Raw genomic sequence first — 15,414 nt, 5'->3', positions numbered from 1 at the left:
TACATACATGTTTATAAGTTAATAAATTATTGCAAACGTGTTCTTATTTCTAATTGTAGAATTTATAATTACAACACAGGATACTGTACAAATGTCTGTTGGTTCGTATTCTCAACGGATTGATGTTTTCCAAGAAGAATATTTACGCGTCCGCCATTACTTTCCACAGAAAGATCCCCCAAAATGTCTCCTTTTTTTCAATGTTTTCTAGTCAACAAGCAGCAACGGGCTTTTAAAGTTGAACCCATGCATGTCATTGAACCGAAGTGTCACTAGGTTGCCTGCTGGCAGTCTAGTTCTAAGTTGAATACAACGTGAGGTGTACTTCTTTAATAATCTTTCAGTGCTATCCACGGAGAGTGCTTGTGGATATCCACTTAGCTTTAATCGACGAGCAAATCCTTTTCTGAAAAGGTTGCTTTCGCTACCTTCGTCGAGAAACTCGTCGGCTTTTAAGGTGTTCTCATCAACACCGAGGACATCGAATTTTTACGGTTTTCTAGTGATGTGACGTAAGTGGTTTTTTGAAACGTTAAAGTTATCCGTTAAGTTAACGGAGCTTTACTTTTTGACGTTAAATTAACGCGTTAATTAACGTGTTAATTTAAAGCGTCCGTTAACTTAAGTTAAACGTTATTTTAAACGTTATTTTGAATCAGGTTTCTTTTTTTCCTTCGACAACTTAGTCTTCTTACTTGCAGTAGCTTCTTGATTATCAGACACCTCTTTAAGATATTTAGGATATAAATCTTTCAAATGAATTGGTTTTTTGAGGTGGTTTATAAGATTTGAGGTATTTTTTCCTACAAGCTCAGCTTTACAAGTTTTGCACACACTTGTATTCGACTTTTGGTTGAATACAAAATAATTGTGAATGAGGCTTCTTTTACGTAGATTAGCAGGGACAAACTGAATAGATTGCCCTTCATCTTCTGAGGAATTCTCTGATTCACTCATTTCAATCAGTACAATCAGTCAATCACTCAAAAATGAACTTTATTAAAGCGTTCAAAAACACATTGTGTACTTCTAAATGTCTAGCAGACTACGAACGTACGCTGAACCGTGTAAGAAGTAGAAATTTAAATTTTTACAGTAAACCTAAACCAAAAAACCTTAACACAGCGTTGCATTTTCAAGCTAAAAAATCAATAAAATAACGTTGAAATTAACGCATGAAAATTTCAAAACGTTAAGTTATTACGTTAAGTTAACGGACCCCAAAAACGTCCGTTAACGTGATGTTCACGTTAATCGTTAAAGTTAACGTCACATCACTACGGTTTTTCCATCAACACCGAGGACATCGAATTGAATCATGCTGACGGCTGCATTTTTTCTTATTTACTGGCCTGTTCTTGACTGGCCTGTACGTTCAGTAGCTGGACGAACTGATTCATTTGCATCTTTTGACTGGTCGTGAAGCAAAGCATGGTGCAGAAGTCAGTAATTGGAAACTAAGTTTTCTTTATTCTGCATTGCGGCAGAATGTAGGGACTTAAATCAGTTTAAACTTAAACGACGCTGATTTGAAACGATAGCTATTCTATAATTCTAATATCCTCTCCCACTTGGAGCGATTGCTAAGCTCGTTCTGCTTCTTGTAGATCCCACAGGGCTGCATTGCCTCTCTGTTGGGCATCAGTCTTCCGCTGTTCTCGATCGGTTTCTTGTGATTTAGATAACAAGCTTTGACTATCGTGTAGGGAAATCTGATATCAAGCGTTCATCTTGTTGCGATGGTCCGTAGTAACCACCTTTTTGCAGGAAACACATTTGTGATTCCGGATATGGGTAATTCCCAGGTGAAAATTTACTTTGTAATTACTCAAGTAAAACAATAAAAAAACTCGAGTAATAGTAAAGGATTTTGGAACAAGTATTTCTACAATAATAACATAGAAATACTATAGAATTACTTGAAGCAAAAAAACTTTTAGAAAACAAAGCAAGCAGTACCGAAGCAGTTATTTTCTAGTGAAACCCTCGTAAATGTAGAATGAAGTTCAGTAAATTTAAAATATTATAATAGTAATTTTGCAGTAATAATGTAAGAAAACCGTAATTACACTATACATTTAGCACAGTTTTAGTGCAGTATAAGACTAGTGAAATAGCAGTTGAAATTTCATTTTACAGCAGTAATTTTCTGGTAAATTTATAGTATAAATTAAGTAAACAAATTGTGGCACATATGCGACAGTCATTGTATTTTTATATCATGACAAACAACCAACAAGTCATCATGAAACAATGAAAACATAAAATGTATCGGCTACTTAGCACGGGAATTATTAAATTTCCGAGTGATAGCATTTTTTATCATTTTTTCATTCACCAAGGATCCACCCACGTTCACCAATTCACAATCGAGAACTCTATCTGTAGGAAAAAGAACATTATATTGAAAAATGTACAAATGAAGGATTTCTTCTAAGTGCGAGAATATGTAAATAACTGCCACTCACCAATGATATGTTGAAGCTCACATTTGTTCATGGCAATCCTTTTGCTTTCTACAGAGCCCCCTCTCAGATCACTCATTTTGTGCGTCGCTAGGTATTGGTCAGAATATAATTTGTCCATTAAATGTGATACAAATTGAGTGACTGGGCCTTTCACTATCCTACGCAGTACAATGTCAGGTATCGGAAAAGTTTTTTGCAAAAAATAACAATATTTGAAATTGCTATCAATAACAGTGCATAACATGTTAATAAGTAACTTTCATGATCGTATGTAGGACCATCATCTTCATCTTCGATCACGGTTGACGTCAATGGAGCACTGTCAGTGTAATTTGCAAGGGACATTTCTAGCCTTTTATCACAGTTTTCCAAACCAAATGTCGGGTAGGCCGTCATGCTTGGCTTGCTTAATGATTTTAAAAAATTATCGTCGTTCGACGTACTAGGTGGAGCTAGTTGTTGGCTATTGAAGTTTAACAACAACTTCCTCACGTCAGTTAAAAAAGTTGTCTGCATTGACAAGGATTTGTTGATATCTGTAAAGTTTTCTATATAGTGAACGTCTTCCGTATAATAGTGTTTCACATGTTCATACCTTTTTGAAATTTTATTTCCATTTTCAGTTCTTCGATAATTTCATCTTTATCTTGACATCAATTGCGTTCATAACCAGCTTTTTTTGAATTGTTGCCTGTGTGCCCCACTGTAACACAGCCATGGTATAGGAGTTATATGGTACGCGTACTTCCCAGAGCCGTCGACTGCGAAAATGGGACGAAAATTGGAATCGTCAACATCGGCAACTCTGGCCGGGTGTGTAACTAGAGGGCCTACTTTAACGTTAACAAACAATTTTAAATTAAAATCCAAAAAATGAACTTTGCATAAAAATTAATTCTACGCACGAAAAAAATTTTTCTAAATGAAAAAAAAAATTCAAACACCTTAATGTAACAGTTCAAAAGGGGTAGTCCCATAAGAGCCTACGTTAAAGTAGGCCCTCTAGTTACACACCCGGCCAGAGTTGCCAAAATAGACGATTCCAATTTTTGTCCCACTTTCGCCCTCTCGAGTACGCGTACCATATAACTCCTATACCATGACACAGCTTTGTCTGCCCAAAGGGTTTTTGGTGCATTCAACCTAAGTATAGTGTAAGTATTTTAGTATCTTTAATAAATTTCCTTCAAGAAAAGTTAATGTAATTACCAATATTTTTGCCATGGTTGAGTTACAGTTGTCAGCCAGTATGTCTTTCGCTTGTAGTGAAGTATGCTCAGATGATGTAAGGTCATTTTCACACGTTGCATCATCAAAAGAATCATCTAATTTGTCCTGCAGTAAATAGCATATTTACAAGTAAATTTAAACAATTAGGAATGTAAATCAATTACCTGTGACAGTACGGGAGACCGGGGCTAGTTGGCTCACGGGGTAGGTTGCTCATTTCTAATTTAAAAATCCGTTAATTACAACATGCTGTTTTCAAAATAGCCAATAGTTTCAAAATCGACAATTAGATGGTCTGACGTTGTTTCAGTTTTTCTACTGTGCAAAAAAAACGAACAGCATACGAAAAACGATTTTGACAACTGCCGACAAACTTTTTTTTCCTCCGTGCTTTTCTTTTTCTTGGCGTAGGTAAGTGATTTAAACTTATAAGCTTTAAACGGATGAATTCATCATTCATTCAGCTTTAATTGGCTTACATAAAAATTTTTTTGGCTGTTCGCAAACATTTTATAAATAATAAATAGTGGACCAACCCCCTATAGGGGTAAGGCTCTTTTTTGAAGGGGATAGTTGGCTCAAGTTGTTTCAGTGTGATGAAACAGAATTTTTCGTTTTGTTTCTTCTTTAACATAAGAAATGAGGATTTAGGAATTATATTCGAAAAACAAACAATGCTTCAGCATCTCCCGACCTTATTGGAAGGGCCATTAAGTTGGAAAAGAAGAAAACCAAAAAATGTCTAAGGCATTTAGTATTAAAAATAAAGACGAAATCGGCATTGAGTGTGGCGCTGACTATTCTTCCAGCAGTGTTGGATAGATACAGTGCATGTGTGTTTCGTGTGCTAATGTGAAATTACTTGGAGAAACTTGCCCCGTTGGTATGGGCAACCTGCCCCGGAGACGGGGTAAGTTGCCCATTTAAGGTGTCCCAATAAAACATTTTTTTTCATCATGATCGCATTATTTATTGTATTTCTTGTCTTAAGACATTTTATAGATAAGATATTAATTAATATTATGAATATAAGTTTGTCTCATTTTAATGAAAAGTAAAGGCTTGAGACGCATCTAACAGAAAAGTGAGCCAAGTTGCCCCGTTCTCCCCTATACGATCAAAAGCTGTCTTGTGGGCTACACTCATATTTTCTTTCTTTTCTTTACTAGTTGTCTTGGCCTTTTTGCTTATGTTCAAATCCTCATAATCATTGGTTTGAGATACTTCAAGGCTAAGTCTACATGGTGCCTGTCGCTTTCGCACAGTGCTGCGTTGGTTGATTGGGAGTAGCTTTTGGTTTTAGTCTTTCGTAACCGGTTTACTTGCAACTTTCTTGTTGTCTTCGTCTTCGTCATCGTCATCTTTGACATCTTTGTCGTAGTTTCTTTCTTCAGGATTTTCAGCAATGTCAGGGTTTGCATTGGCTGCGTGAAAACTTTCTTCCTTTTTATTTGTTGATCTTCTCTGGTAATCATTTGCCGGATGCAACTTGACAATGGCATCCAGGGTCATTTTCTTGGTGTTAAACAATTGAGAAATACTTTCCAAGTATTCCTTGCTGTCTGAAAAAGGAAAAGGTTTTGCAGGAAAAAATTTATGACCGTATAGTGAAATTTAAAAAATACCGTTGCTTAGAAGAAGTCTCACTTTAATTTCTCCCGTGGGAATATTGCCTTTAGTATGCTTAGCCACCCCCTTCCAATTGATGTTTATATCAGGATCGTAAAATGAGATAAATGCGTCATCTTCATAAGAATTACAAAACATGTCTTTTTGGCCTACAAGCAAGGTATCTGTTTTCTTCCCCTTATACAACATCAAGATAAATTTTTTTATTTCAAAAAATTGTGGCATAATGTAGCTTGGAATTGCCAATTAGATTTTTTTCTTTTAACAAAATTTAATTTATATGGTTAGACCGCACGATGTTTTCGACTTTCTCAAGTGGACGTGTATTCGAGCTTTCTTTTCACACACTTAAGCACACACATGGTGGTGGATAGGGCTCGTTCCCGATCACATTCTAATCGGGTACATCGCTAAGCTTGCCCGATAGAAATGAATCGGGGAAGTTCGGTGCGGAACGGTGCTATAATCGGTGCTGCAATAATATAATATAGCACCGCTTCAGCAACACTGTTAAAAATTTGACCCGTTGTTTCATCATTGGGCAGCATATTCATTGATTATCGGGAAAGGCACCGATTACCGATACCACCGCACCGAGCACCGAAATCACTTCCCCGATTAAGATTATCTTCGCACCGGATCGACTAAACAGCTCCCCGATTGGCGTGGGGTCAAGCGCTAGTGGTGGACACATAGTACAATTTTTTGGCAAATGATGTTATTGGACAGCTTCGATAGTTAAAAATATATATATTTAATTTTCGGTGTCTGTTTAATTTTGTGGCATAAACACTGAAGCACTTAGAATTAATTGCTTATACTCATGTGATGTATGGCATCAGAGCCACTAGTGTTTTTTTGTGTATTGGTTTTTGTATCGTCTGCCTCTTTCTACTAGTGATCTGATCTGACAAACAATCAAGCGTGAAAGAATTGCAGAATCAAAGTGAACTATCCCTGAGGGTATATATGTATATATACCGAAGGACTATAAAAATTTTAGGGTGTGGGGTATAGGGGGTAGGGTAGTAGTAGTAGATCTCAGAAGGTTTAATGTCTATTATGTATTTCCATATACGTTTCTTCCCTGAATGACCAATCGTCCCCAAATTTTGTACAAAATTCTGTCAAAATTTGATACGTGGTATAGTGGCTTTTTCATTTGATTCTATTACAGTTTAAAAAAATTTATTTGCGTAATTGTTACCTAGCTGGTTGCCGAATCCTAGGCAGTGAATTCGCTTTTGTTTGCGTAACCTTACAACTGTCAATGCATTGTAGTCAGTGCAGAAGGCTGTATAACAGTCACTAAACAGTAAGGGTTTTCTTTAACAAAATGTTTTAAACAGTAGATTTTTATATATTTTTTTATATTGCAGTAGTAAACATGCTGCCAGAACGGAGACTATGGAGAAGAAAGTTACACAGCAGCGACGAGATAACTAATTTTTGATGCTATATACACATGTATGTGTGTGATAGCTCAGCGGTAAGGTGTTGGGCTCATAACATCAAGATCAATGGATCAATACTCTTTGAAACACAAAATTTATTTAGTTTTTTCCTTTTTATGCGTATATTTTGTTAAATTTTTAAGTCGCTTAGTATGTCTTAAACTTAAACTATCCTAAGTAATATTTATATGGTTACATTCCCTGAAATTGCTTTTACAAGACAATTCAATTTGTTGTCTATTTTTGATGAAAAATCTTCATCTAATTCACGATTGCATTCTAATTTTTTTTACATAAGTCCCCGTGTTGCTAATTCCGGACAGTATACTGCTGCAGATGATGTAAAATTACACTACTATTCATACTAATAGCATTATGTCAATAACAGCGTAGTGGTAAGGTGTTGCGCTGGCATCATTAAGTTTAATTGTTCAATACTCATGCGGAAATAAAAAAATTTTTCTTCAAATGTCATTGTTTTTCAAATTTTTGGAAAAAATTTTTAAGTCGCTTTATAGGTCTTAAACTTATATTATCCTAGCCAATATTGATATGGTTAGATTCCCAGAAGTGTATTTTATAAAACTATTGCATTCGGTAGTACATTTGTTGTATAAAATTCATCAAATTCGTTATTGCATTTTCATTTTTTAACTTAAGCTCCCATGTTGCTAATTCCGGACAGTAGACTACAGCAGATAAACACTATAAATTGATTGAAATTTAGAAATCTTGGATCCAAAATCTGTTTATCTTTGGCCCACGTTACATGTCTATAGACAATTTTTTTCAAAAAAATTGCACGAAGGACATTACCGAAGGAATCTTGTTTACTTTGTGAAAGATGAATAATAATCAAGTGAGAGGACCATATCGTCTTTGGTGAAAAAGATCCATCAAAGGAGTAGTGAGGGACATTCCAAGGACGACGGTGTTTAACTGGAAACGTCAAGGAATACACAGTATAAGGACTTATGGTAATACTAATTCTAACAGCTTGTTGAACTTTCTCAGTTACTTCAGTTTTTCATAGCGTTATTTTATAACTAAAAGAGCAATTATTTAATTTGTTGATGTTACAGAACAAAATGAATATGCGCATGGTGAACCTCAGTTAGGTGGTTAAGAGCTTGGAAATTGTTCTTTCAATGAACCTTTATCTTCTCAAGTATAGCTTAATGCAGTAGTGCATTTAGTACGTTTCAGCAAGAATGATAATGTTTTATTTCTGTATCTTAGAATCCCTCGAGATCACAAGAAAGAGAAGAAATTCAAAATGTTCCAAGCACAGATGAGGATGACGAGGAACAGGTGTCTGACAAAACTCTAATTTCTGATTCCAGTCTTTCGAAAGGGTCAGTTATTTTCTTTGATAATGGCATTTTTCCTCAGGCATAATCTAACTAAGTCTGCTCTGTCTGATTTGCTGGATATCCTAAGCCTTCTTGTGCCATCCGCACTCACTAAAAGCCGGCATTTATTTGATAAAATTTTAGACATGAAATCAAATGCTGGAACTCTCCATTACTATTGCGAGTACTGTTCCAGTTATCTCGGAGAGAGTGAGGGTATTCTTACCTGTAAAACCTGTAATCGGGCAATGCCAACTAAAGAACTAGAGAAAAATAATTGCTATTTTTTGGTCGGAAGAAGAGCAGTTCATAAAAATGTTTGAGTCGTATGATATTGGCGAAAAAATATCCGCGAGTAAGCTCGACGGCCTTTTTTCTGACGGAAAAGTGATGGGCGAAATCTATACCGGGAATTTGTACCGAGAAGAAAAGTTTAAAAAATTTTTGTTGGAAGATGGGAATTTCTCAGTGGCGGTAAACACCGACGGCGTCAAAATTTTTCACTCTTCCAAATTCTCTGTTTGGCCTTTATTGCTGTCGATTAATGAACTTAATTTTAATAAAAAGGCTCAACACATCGTCATATGCTGCCTGTGGTTTGGTAATGAAAAGCCAAACGTTGATACATTTCTTGAACCCTTCATAGTTCAGGCTCGAAGACTTTCTAAGAAGGGCTTTCAATGGAAAGATTTGTCTGGCAGGAATCACATTTCTAAAGTAGCTTTCCCCTTGCTGGTAGCCGATGCTCCAGCTAGAGCGATGTTAACGAATTTCATGCAATACAATGGCTCTTATGGATGTGGCTTTTGTGAGCATAAGGGTAAACGTGTAGCCAAGGGTGCTGGCACTGTTCAAGTGTATCCTCTTGTCCATCCTTTACCTCCAAATAGAACACACGAGAAATCGTACGATCAAGCCAAAAATGCAATCCTTTCAATCAGCCAACCTGTTGGCGGAGTGAAAGGGATGTCGTTGTTGTATTTGCTTCCCTTTTTTGATATTATAAAAGGTGTAGTACCAGACTACATGCATTGCATTCTCCTTGGAATAGTAAAGCAATTTTTGAATCTTTGGTTGACTACCACTAGCGAATCCTTTTTCATCAAAGATTCTAAATTGATAGACGAAATTATCTTAACCGCTTGCCCCCCTGATGAAATTCGCCGAGTTTTGCGACCTCTTGATCACCGACTCATTTTGAAAGCGAGTGAGTTTCGAGTTTGGCTTTTATTTTACAGTCCAATTGTACTAAAACACTTGTTGCATCCCAAGTATTATAAAAATTGGCTTATTCTGGTTAAAGGAATGCACATGCTACTGAAGAAAAATGTATCTCGCGAAGAAATTGAAGTAGTTCGTAAACTATTCTTTAAATTTGTTTCACAAGTTGAGTTATTGTACGGTGAAGATCAAGTTAGTTATAACGTTCACCTATTACAACACGTTGTAGATTCTGTGACTTATTGGGGATGCCCGTGGGCTTATTCGGCATTTATGTACGAAGATATAGGCGGAACACTTAAGTAGGTTTGTCACGGGTCTACTCAGATAGGAAAACCAATATTTGCCTCCGTTTTGAAGAAGGCAAAAGCTCGCGACTACGCTAAACTTCATATTCCATATGCGGAAGACTTGGTCAAAGAAATTTATTATAGATTAGATGCTTCCGTGTCAGGAAACCATACATGGCGAGGGCTGGGTAAAAGTATACAAATTTTGTTACAGCCGGAAGACGTTACTTTAATTCAAAACAGACTAGGAAAACAAATGTTTTGCATTGCATGTTTAAGTTATGAAAAGCTTGCGGCCAATGGTAAAATCTTTTCTTGTATGTCCTATTCCTCCTGCTTCAAACGTAACAACTCAGTTATTCATTGTGTTGACGGAAATACTTACAGTATTATAAAAATTTTCGAAATTTTTCTTGACTGCACTTGTGCAACTAAAGAACGTTCTTGCTGGGTCTCCAACCCCTCTAATTGTCTTCAAAGTTACTATTTCTTTATTGGGGAAAACATTCCTTTTAAGAGACATATTAACTGTAGTAACAAAAATAAATTCTAATGGCTCCCATTCCCTAAAAAAAGCATTAACGCCACAGGACGTGGTTTCGAAATCTTTTCTTCTTCTTTGTGACAATGAAATGTATTGTGTGAGAAATGATATTAGGTTTGAAAAAGATTAATGGATTTGTTGTAACAAAATCAACCTATTAATTGCATGTTTCGGCTTATTATTATGTTTTATTAAGTGAATCTGGTATTTGAAGTAACAGTTATTACAAGCGTATCCCCGAAAAATGAATGCATAAAAATATATATAAAGTAGAAGTACAGTGGCAATCAGTAAAAACAATGTGAGTCTCAGTAAGAATATAGTAGGGGAGACCGGGGCTACTTGGCTCACTTTTTTGTTAGATACGTCTCAAGCCTTTACTTTTCATCAAAATGAGACAAACTTATATTCATAATATTAATTAATATCTTATCTATAAAATGTCTTAAGACAAGAAATACAATAAATAATGCGATCATGATGAAAAAAAATGTTTTATTGGGACACCTTAAATGGGCAACTTACCCCGTCTCCGGGGCAGGTTGCCCATACTAACGGGGCAAAATGCTCCAAGTAATTTCGCATGACCATTGATAGCAGATTCCAGTGCACTGTATCTATCCAACACTGCTGGAAGAATAGTCAGCGCCACACTCAACGCCGATTTCGTCTTTATTTTTAATACTAAATGCCTTAGACATTTTTTGGTTTTCTTCTTTTCCAACTTAATGGCCCTTCCAATAAGGTCGGGAGATGCTGAAGCATTGTTTGTTTTTCGAATATAATTCCTAAATCCTCATTTCTTATGTTAAAGAAGAAACAAAACGAAAAATTCTGTTTCATCACGCTGACACAACTTGAGCCAACTATCCCCTTCAAAAAAGAGCCTTATCCCTATAGGGGGTTGGTCCACTATTTATTATTTATAAAATGTTTGCGAACAGCCAAAAAAAATTTTTTGTAAGCCAATTAAAGCTGAATGAATGATGAATTCATCCGTTTAAAGCTTATAAGTTTAAATCACTTACCTACGCCAAGAAAAAGAAAAGCACGGAGGAAAAAAAAGTTGGTCGGCAGTTGTCAAAATCGTTTTTCGTATGCTGTTTGTTTTTTTTGCACAGTAGAAAAACTGAAACAACGTCAGACCATCTAATTGTCGATTTTGAAACTATTGGCTATTTTAAAAACAGCATGTTGTAATTAACGGATTTTTAAATTAGAAATGAGCAACCTACCCCGTGAGCCAACTAGCCCCGGTCTCCCCTATAGTATAGTGGCATTAATGCCCAATGTAGTAAAACAGCAATTACTAGTGCCTACTATAGTAAAACAGCAGTTTGTGTCAGTAAATACAGTCATGCTTGCAAGTTTCTTTAGCAGGCAAATGGGTCTATATCCTTTCATTTTGTTTGGACGGAAGGGATACTATGGTGCCTACCATACCCTCGTTTTCTTTCCATTCTTCTCTTCTTCTACGTTTCAGTTAATTTTCCTACATTTAATGTTGCACCTTTTTCGCGGGTTGCAAAGAAAGAGAAATAGGAATAGCATAAAGGGGTATGGTAGGCACCAAACTATCCCCTCCATCAAAAAGAAATAGAAGGATATAGACCCATTTGCCTGCTAAAGAAACTTCCAAGCATGACTGTATACAGTGTACACTACTGAAAACAAAGTGTGTCAAAGTAAACGTGTAGTGGTCACTACCCGGGTAGGAATTTTATCTAGGTCCAATGTTGTTGCCGATACAGAATCGGCCATTGGTTCAGGATCAGAATCACACATCGGCCCGGGTCATTTCCAACTTGAGTTGCCAAACCTTGTCCATTTCTGCTATGCCAATATTACACATGTATTTTGGTAGAACACCGGCAAGCAGTGTTGATCCGGGATTAATTTATCAATATTGGCATAACAGAAATGGACAAGGTTTGGCGACTCAAGTTGGAAATGACCCGGGCCGATGTGCGATTTCGATATGCAGCCAATAATGGCGCAAAACAACATTGGACCAACATTCAACATTCCAACATCAAAAATTAAATAGTAGCCTAAAACAAAACAATAGCTTTATTCATCGTTATATAAAGTAAAGACAAACCTAGCCGTATTTACCGAATTTGAACCCTAGACCACTGTACAACAACATCATCTTTCAGACGCTTTATCCACTTAGCTATTTCTATACATATTAAGTAAAATGTTTTCCGGAGTAATTCCGGAATTTGGTAAAAAACTTAGAAAAAATTTCCCAGTGAAAACCGAAGTTAGCTTAAGTTTAGTACGTGGTTACAGTTCTATTATTTTTACTGATTATAGATACTAATTTACACAACAATCATTTCATTTTCATGTTTAATCGTTAATTTAGACCAAACATTTTAAAAATACAACAAAAAATTTAATTAAAATAACAAATTTAAAAAGCAAACCCGGGTAGGAAACAATAGGGGAGAGTGGGGCTAGTTGGCAGGAGGGCAATTTTGCAATTCCTAATTTAGAAGAATTGTGTGAAAGAGGTTTTATTGAAATAATTCTTAGTCAAAGATGTTTATCATGCGCACATTTGTGCAAAGTTTTATAAATTTATCCCAAATAGTTTAGGAAATAGAAAATAACGAAATTTTTTGCGTCAAATCCACAATAGTTGCGTGCTTGGTATTCATCAATTTTATCTTTTCTTGGTATAAATATAATTTTTAAAAAATATTAGTTTTATAGAAAAATGTGTCCTCTATTGAACTGTAACAATGGATTTGTTTTAATCAATTATAAAGGAGTAATAAAAATTTGTATTTGAATAAATCCCGGGTTGGGGCAAGTTGATACATTGCAAGATGGGGCATGTCGGCATAGGCATTATACATGCATATGTATAAGGTACAGTATCCTGCACAAAAATCCGAACACCGATTAAATTTTTTAAAGCCACCTATTGGCGGGGTAAAGGGTTTTTTGTTTGTTTTTCTTTAAGAGGGAGGGTAGACGGGGTGACGGACACATAAGGCAGGGTTGGGTAAGTCTAGAATTTTTTTTTATGCCTTTAGCTATTACGCTTTAAGGCAAGTAACAGGTTGGGACATTTTGCAACCCCCAGGGTGATGTGTTTTCTTTAAACGATAGTTGGAAATGTTGGATTTAGGCTCTGTAATATTCTTTACCCAAAATAAATTACACAGCTGCCTGTGCACAATTTTGTCGATACCGATGGCATATGTGTAGAGCCTCTAATTGCGACGGCGGAATTTAGTGTTCGATTCCCGATAAAGAATTGCAATATAATTGGTATCTTTATAATATTCTTTATTCGCATATGCTGGGAATATTATTTTTCTTAGAACGAAGTAAATTATTATTTTTTTAAGTTATTTAATAAACAAAAAAAAAGCTCAATGAAAGTTTGTTTTATATAAGAACGAGAATTGCTCGTAAGATAACCACAATAATTCATCCCCTCATCTGGAATCGAACACCGATCTCCAGCATCAAATTCAGAAACGCTACACCTACACCATTGACACCGACGTAAACATTCACAAGCAGCTGGAACATAAGCTAAATTGTTTCGGTAAGCAACATTACCAAGCCCAAGCCCTAAATTTCCAACTGTCGTTTAAAAAAACACATCACCCTGGGGGTTGCAAAAATGTCCTGACCTGTAACTTGCCTTAAAGCGTAATACCTTAAGGCATTTTTTTTTTAATGTCTAGACTTACCCAACCCTGCCCTGTCGTGTCCATCACCCCGTCTACCCTTCCCCTTAAAAAAAAACAAAAAACCCGCTACGCCGCCAATAGGTGGCTTAAAAAAATGAAATCGGTGTTCGGATTTTTGTGCAGGATACTGTACATGGCCTGTCAAAATGTCAGGGAATTGTAAGTCAAATTTTTGCTAGATATGACTTATGGTGAACAGTGGTAGGGGAGAGTGGGGGCAATTGATACACTTTTTGGTTTTTGTATTTCTTGAAAAAAAAACTGAAAAATTTAATATAAAAATTATATAGAATTGTAGCCTATTATCTCAGCTACTAAACGATATTTTTTTTTATTAGAAAAGATTAATTATAATAGTAGTAAATTGTAAAAAACTGAGGTCGCTTCGAGTGTTTCAATTGCCATGGTAGCAGGGCAATTGAAACGGTGTGTCGACGCAATTGCAACGTGGGTTTTCCCATAAGGAAGCTTCTTCATACCCACATAAAATGAAAATCACGATATCTCAGCAGCCACAACTGCTAGTGTGATCAAATTTTACCATTAAGTACAATGCGATTTACAGATTTTTAAAATATGCTTAAAGTAGATTGTAATTTAGTTAAAAATATTTAAATAATTGAACTTAAAAAAACCATTAAGCAACATGCTTTTTTTAATAAATCCCAAACAGCGAATACAAGTATTATAGTTGTGTAAACATGATGATTTACATTTGTTTAAATGAATTACGTCAAATACTTGCAAAAAAAGTGCAACCACTCGCAGACAGGGAATATAAACAAAGTGTTTCAATTGCCCTGCAATAGGGTCATCGTTACATTTAATTATTTAAAATTATTTAAGAATGCAGGGAAAAATTAAATTAAATTGAAATTAAATTGTAGAAAAATGAATTTTAAATCATCCGAAACTAATTTTATTAATAAAGCGTAGCGTTTTATGGGTTAAAACAAAAAAATTGAAAACGCAAATTTAACAGACGGAGAACAAAAAACAGTTTTTTCGAGATATCTTAAAAAGTTTTGAACACAAAAACTCGTAAATTTTTCTAAACTTGTAAACCCCCACATTCTATTAACCCTAATTTTTTCAAGAAAATTCCTCTTATACGGCGAGAGAAACAATTTTTGTTTTAATTGCCCTGTGTCTCAATTGCCCCCACTCTCCTCTATGCATTAGAGGCCAAAATTTGGCAAATTTTAAGTGTTTCACTTTATACAATGTTCACCTGTGAAATGTTTGCCTGAATTATGTATATTTTTTTTAATTTTTTGCATTTAAGGCTATTAATCTTTATGTAAGTTATCACAACTTATTTCTGAGTTTCCCACTCTAAAATAACTATAGGATTTTTGTTTATTGTAATCTTATTCTAGTTTGTTTACAACATCAACATTTCACTGAAATCCGTATTTGAAATACAAGGGGCCAACTTACCCCACTACCACTGCCAACTTACCCCGTTAGTGGGGCATGTAGGCAAATTTTTTTTAGCTTTTATAACGTT

At 35.5% G+C, this 15,414-nt stretch overlaps 2 protein-coding genes and 3 long non-coding RNA genes across 5 annotated transcripts; 2 read left to right on the top strand and 3 right to left on the bottom strand.

Moving 5' to 3' along the window:
- Positions 1–2,193: 2,193 nt before the first annotated feature.
- LOC116930339 lies at positions 2,194–3,303 on the bottom strand. The gene is made up of 3 exons (XR_004398376.1): positions 3,064–3,303; positions 2,469–3,004; positions 2,194–2,382 (listed from the first exon to the last, which is right to left on the bottom strand). It is a non-coding gene; the product is annotated as an uncharacterized LOC116930339 (long non-coding RNA).
- Positions 3,304–3,381: 78 nt separating this feature from the next.
- On the bottom strand, positions 3,382–4,411 carry LOC116930340. Its single transcript, XR_004398377.2, has 3 exons — positions 3,863–4,411; positions 3,678–3,803; positions 3,382–3,611 (listed from the first exon to the last, which is right to left on the bottom strand). It is a non-coding gene; the product is annotated as an uncharacterized LOC116930340 (long non-coding RNA).
- A 52-nt stretch (positions 4,412–4,463) lies between these two features.
- On the bottom strand, positions 4,464–6,332 carry LOC123477394. The gene is made up of 2 exons (XM_045180727.1): positions 5,324–6,332; positions 4,464–5,260 (listed from the first exon to the last, which is right to left on the bottom strand). Exons 1-2 carry the CDS (start codon positions 5,550–5,552, stop codon positions 4,998–5,000), a joined length of 492 nt encoding a protein of 163 aa, XP_045036662.1. The 5' UTR covers positions 5,553–6,332; the 3' UTR covers positions 4,464–4,997.
- A 1,186-nt stretch (positions 6,333–7,518) lies between these two features.
- Positions 7,519–8,101, top strand: LOC116933146. Its single transcript, XR_006652594.1, has 3 exons — positions 7,519–7,758; positions 7,864–7,949; positions 8,021–8,101. It is a non-coding gene; the product is annotated as an uncharacterized LOC116933146 (long non-coding RNA).
- A 347-nt stretch (positions 8,102–8,448) lies between these two features.
- LOC123466258 lies at positions 8,449–10,834 on the top strand. The gene has a single exon (XM_045180787.1). It carries the CDS (start codon positions 8,449–8,451, stop codon positions 9,658–9,660), a length of 1,212 nt encoding a protein of 403 aa, XP_045036722.1. The 3' UTR covers positions 9,661–10,834.
- The last annotated feature ends 4,580 nt before the right edge of the window (positions 10,835–15,414 follow it).

Source organism: Daphnia magna, unplaced genomic scaffold, assembly GCF_020631705.1.
Source record: "Daphnia magna isolate NIES unplaced genomic scaffold, ASM2063170v1.1 Dm_contigs021, whole genome shotgun sequence".
In the NCBI taxonomy this organism is placed as follows: Eukaryota; Metazoa; Arthropoda; class Branchiopoda; order Diplostraca; family Daphniidae; genus Daphnia; species Daphnia magna.
Note: the sequence above shows the minus strand (reverse complement) of the source record. Positions and strands in the feature narration are given on the sequence as shown.

Bases quoted from the DNA above. Each gene is read 5' to 3' on its own strand.
- LOC123477394 (XM_045180727.1), bottom strand. From the start codon at position 5,552: ATGCCACAATTTTTTGAAATAAAAAAATTTATCTTGATGTTGTATAAG. The intron at 5,261-5,323 runs GTATTTTTTAAA...TTCCTTTTTCAG, and splicing joins GAGACTTCTTCTAAGCAACG to ACAGCAAGGAATACTTGGAA.
- LOC123466258 (XM_045180787.1), top strand. From the start codon at position 8,449: ATGTTTGAGTCGTATGATATTGGCGAAAAAATATCCGCGAGTAAGCTC.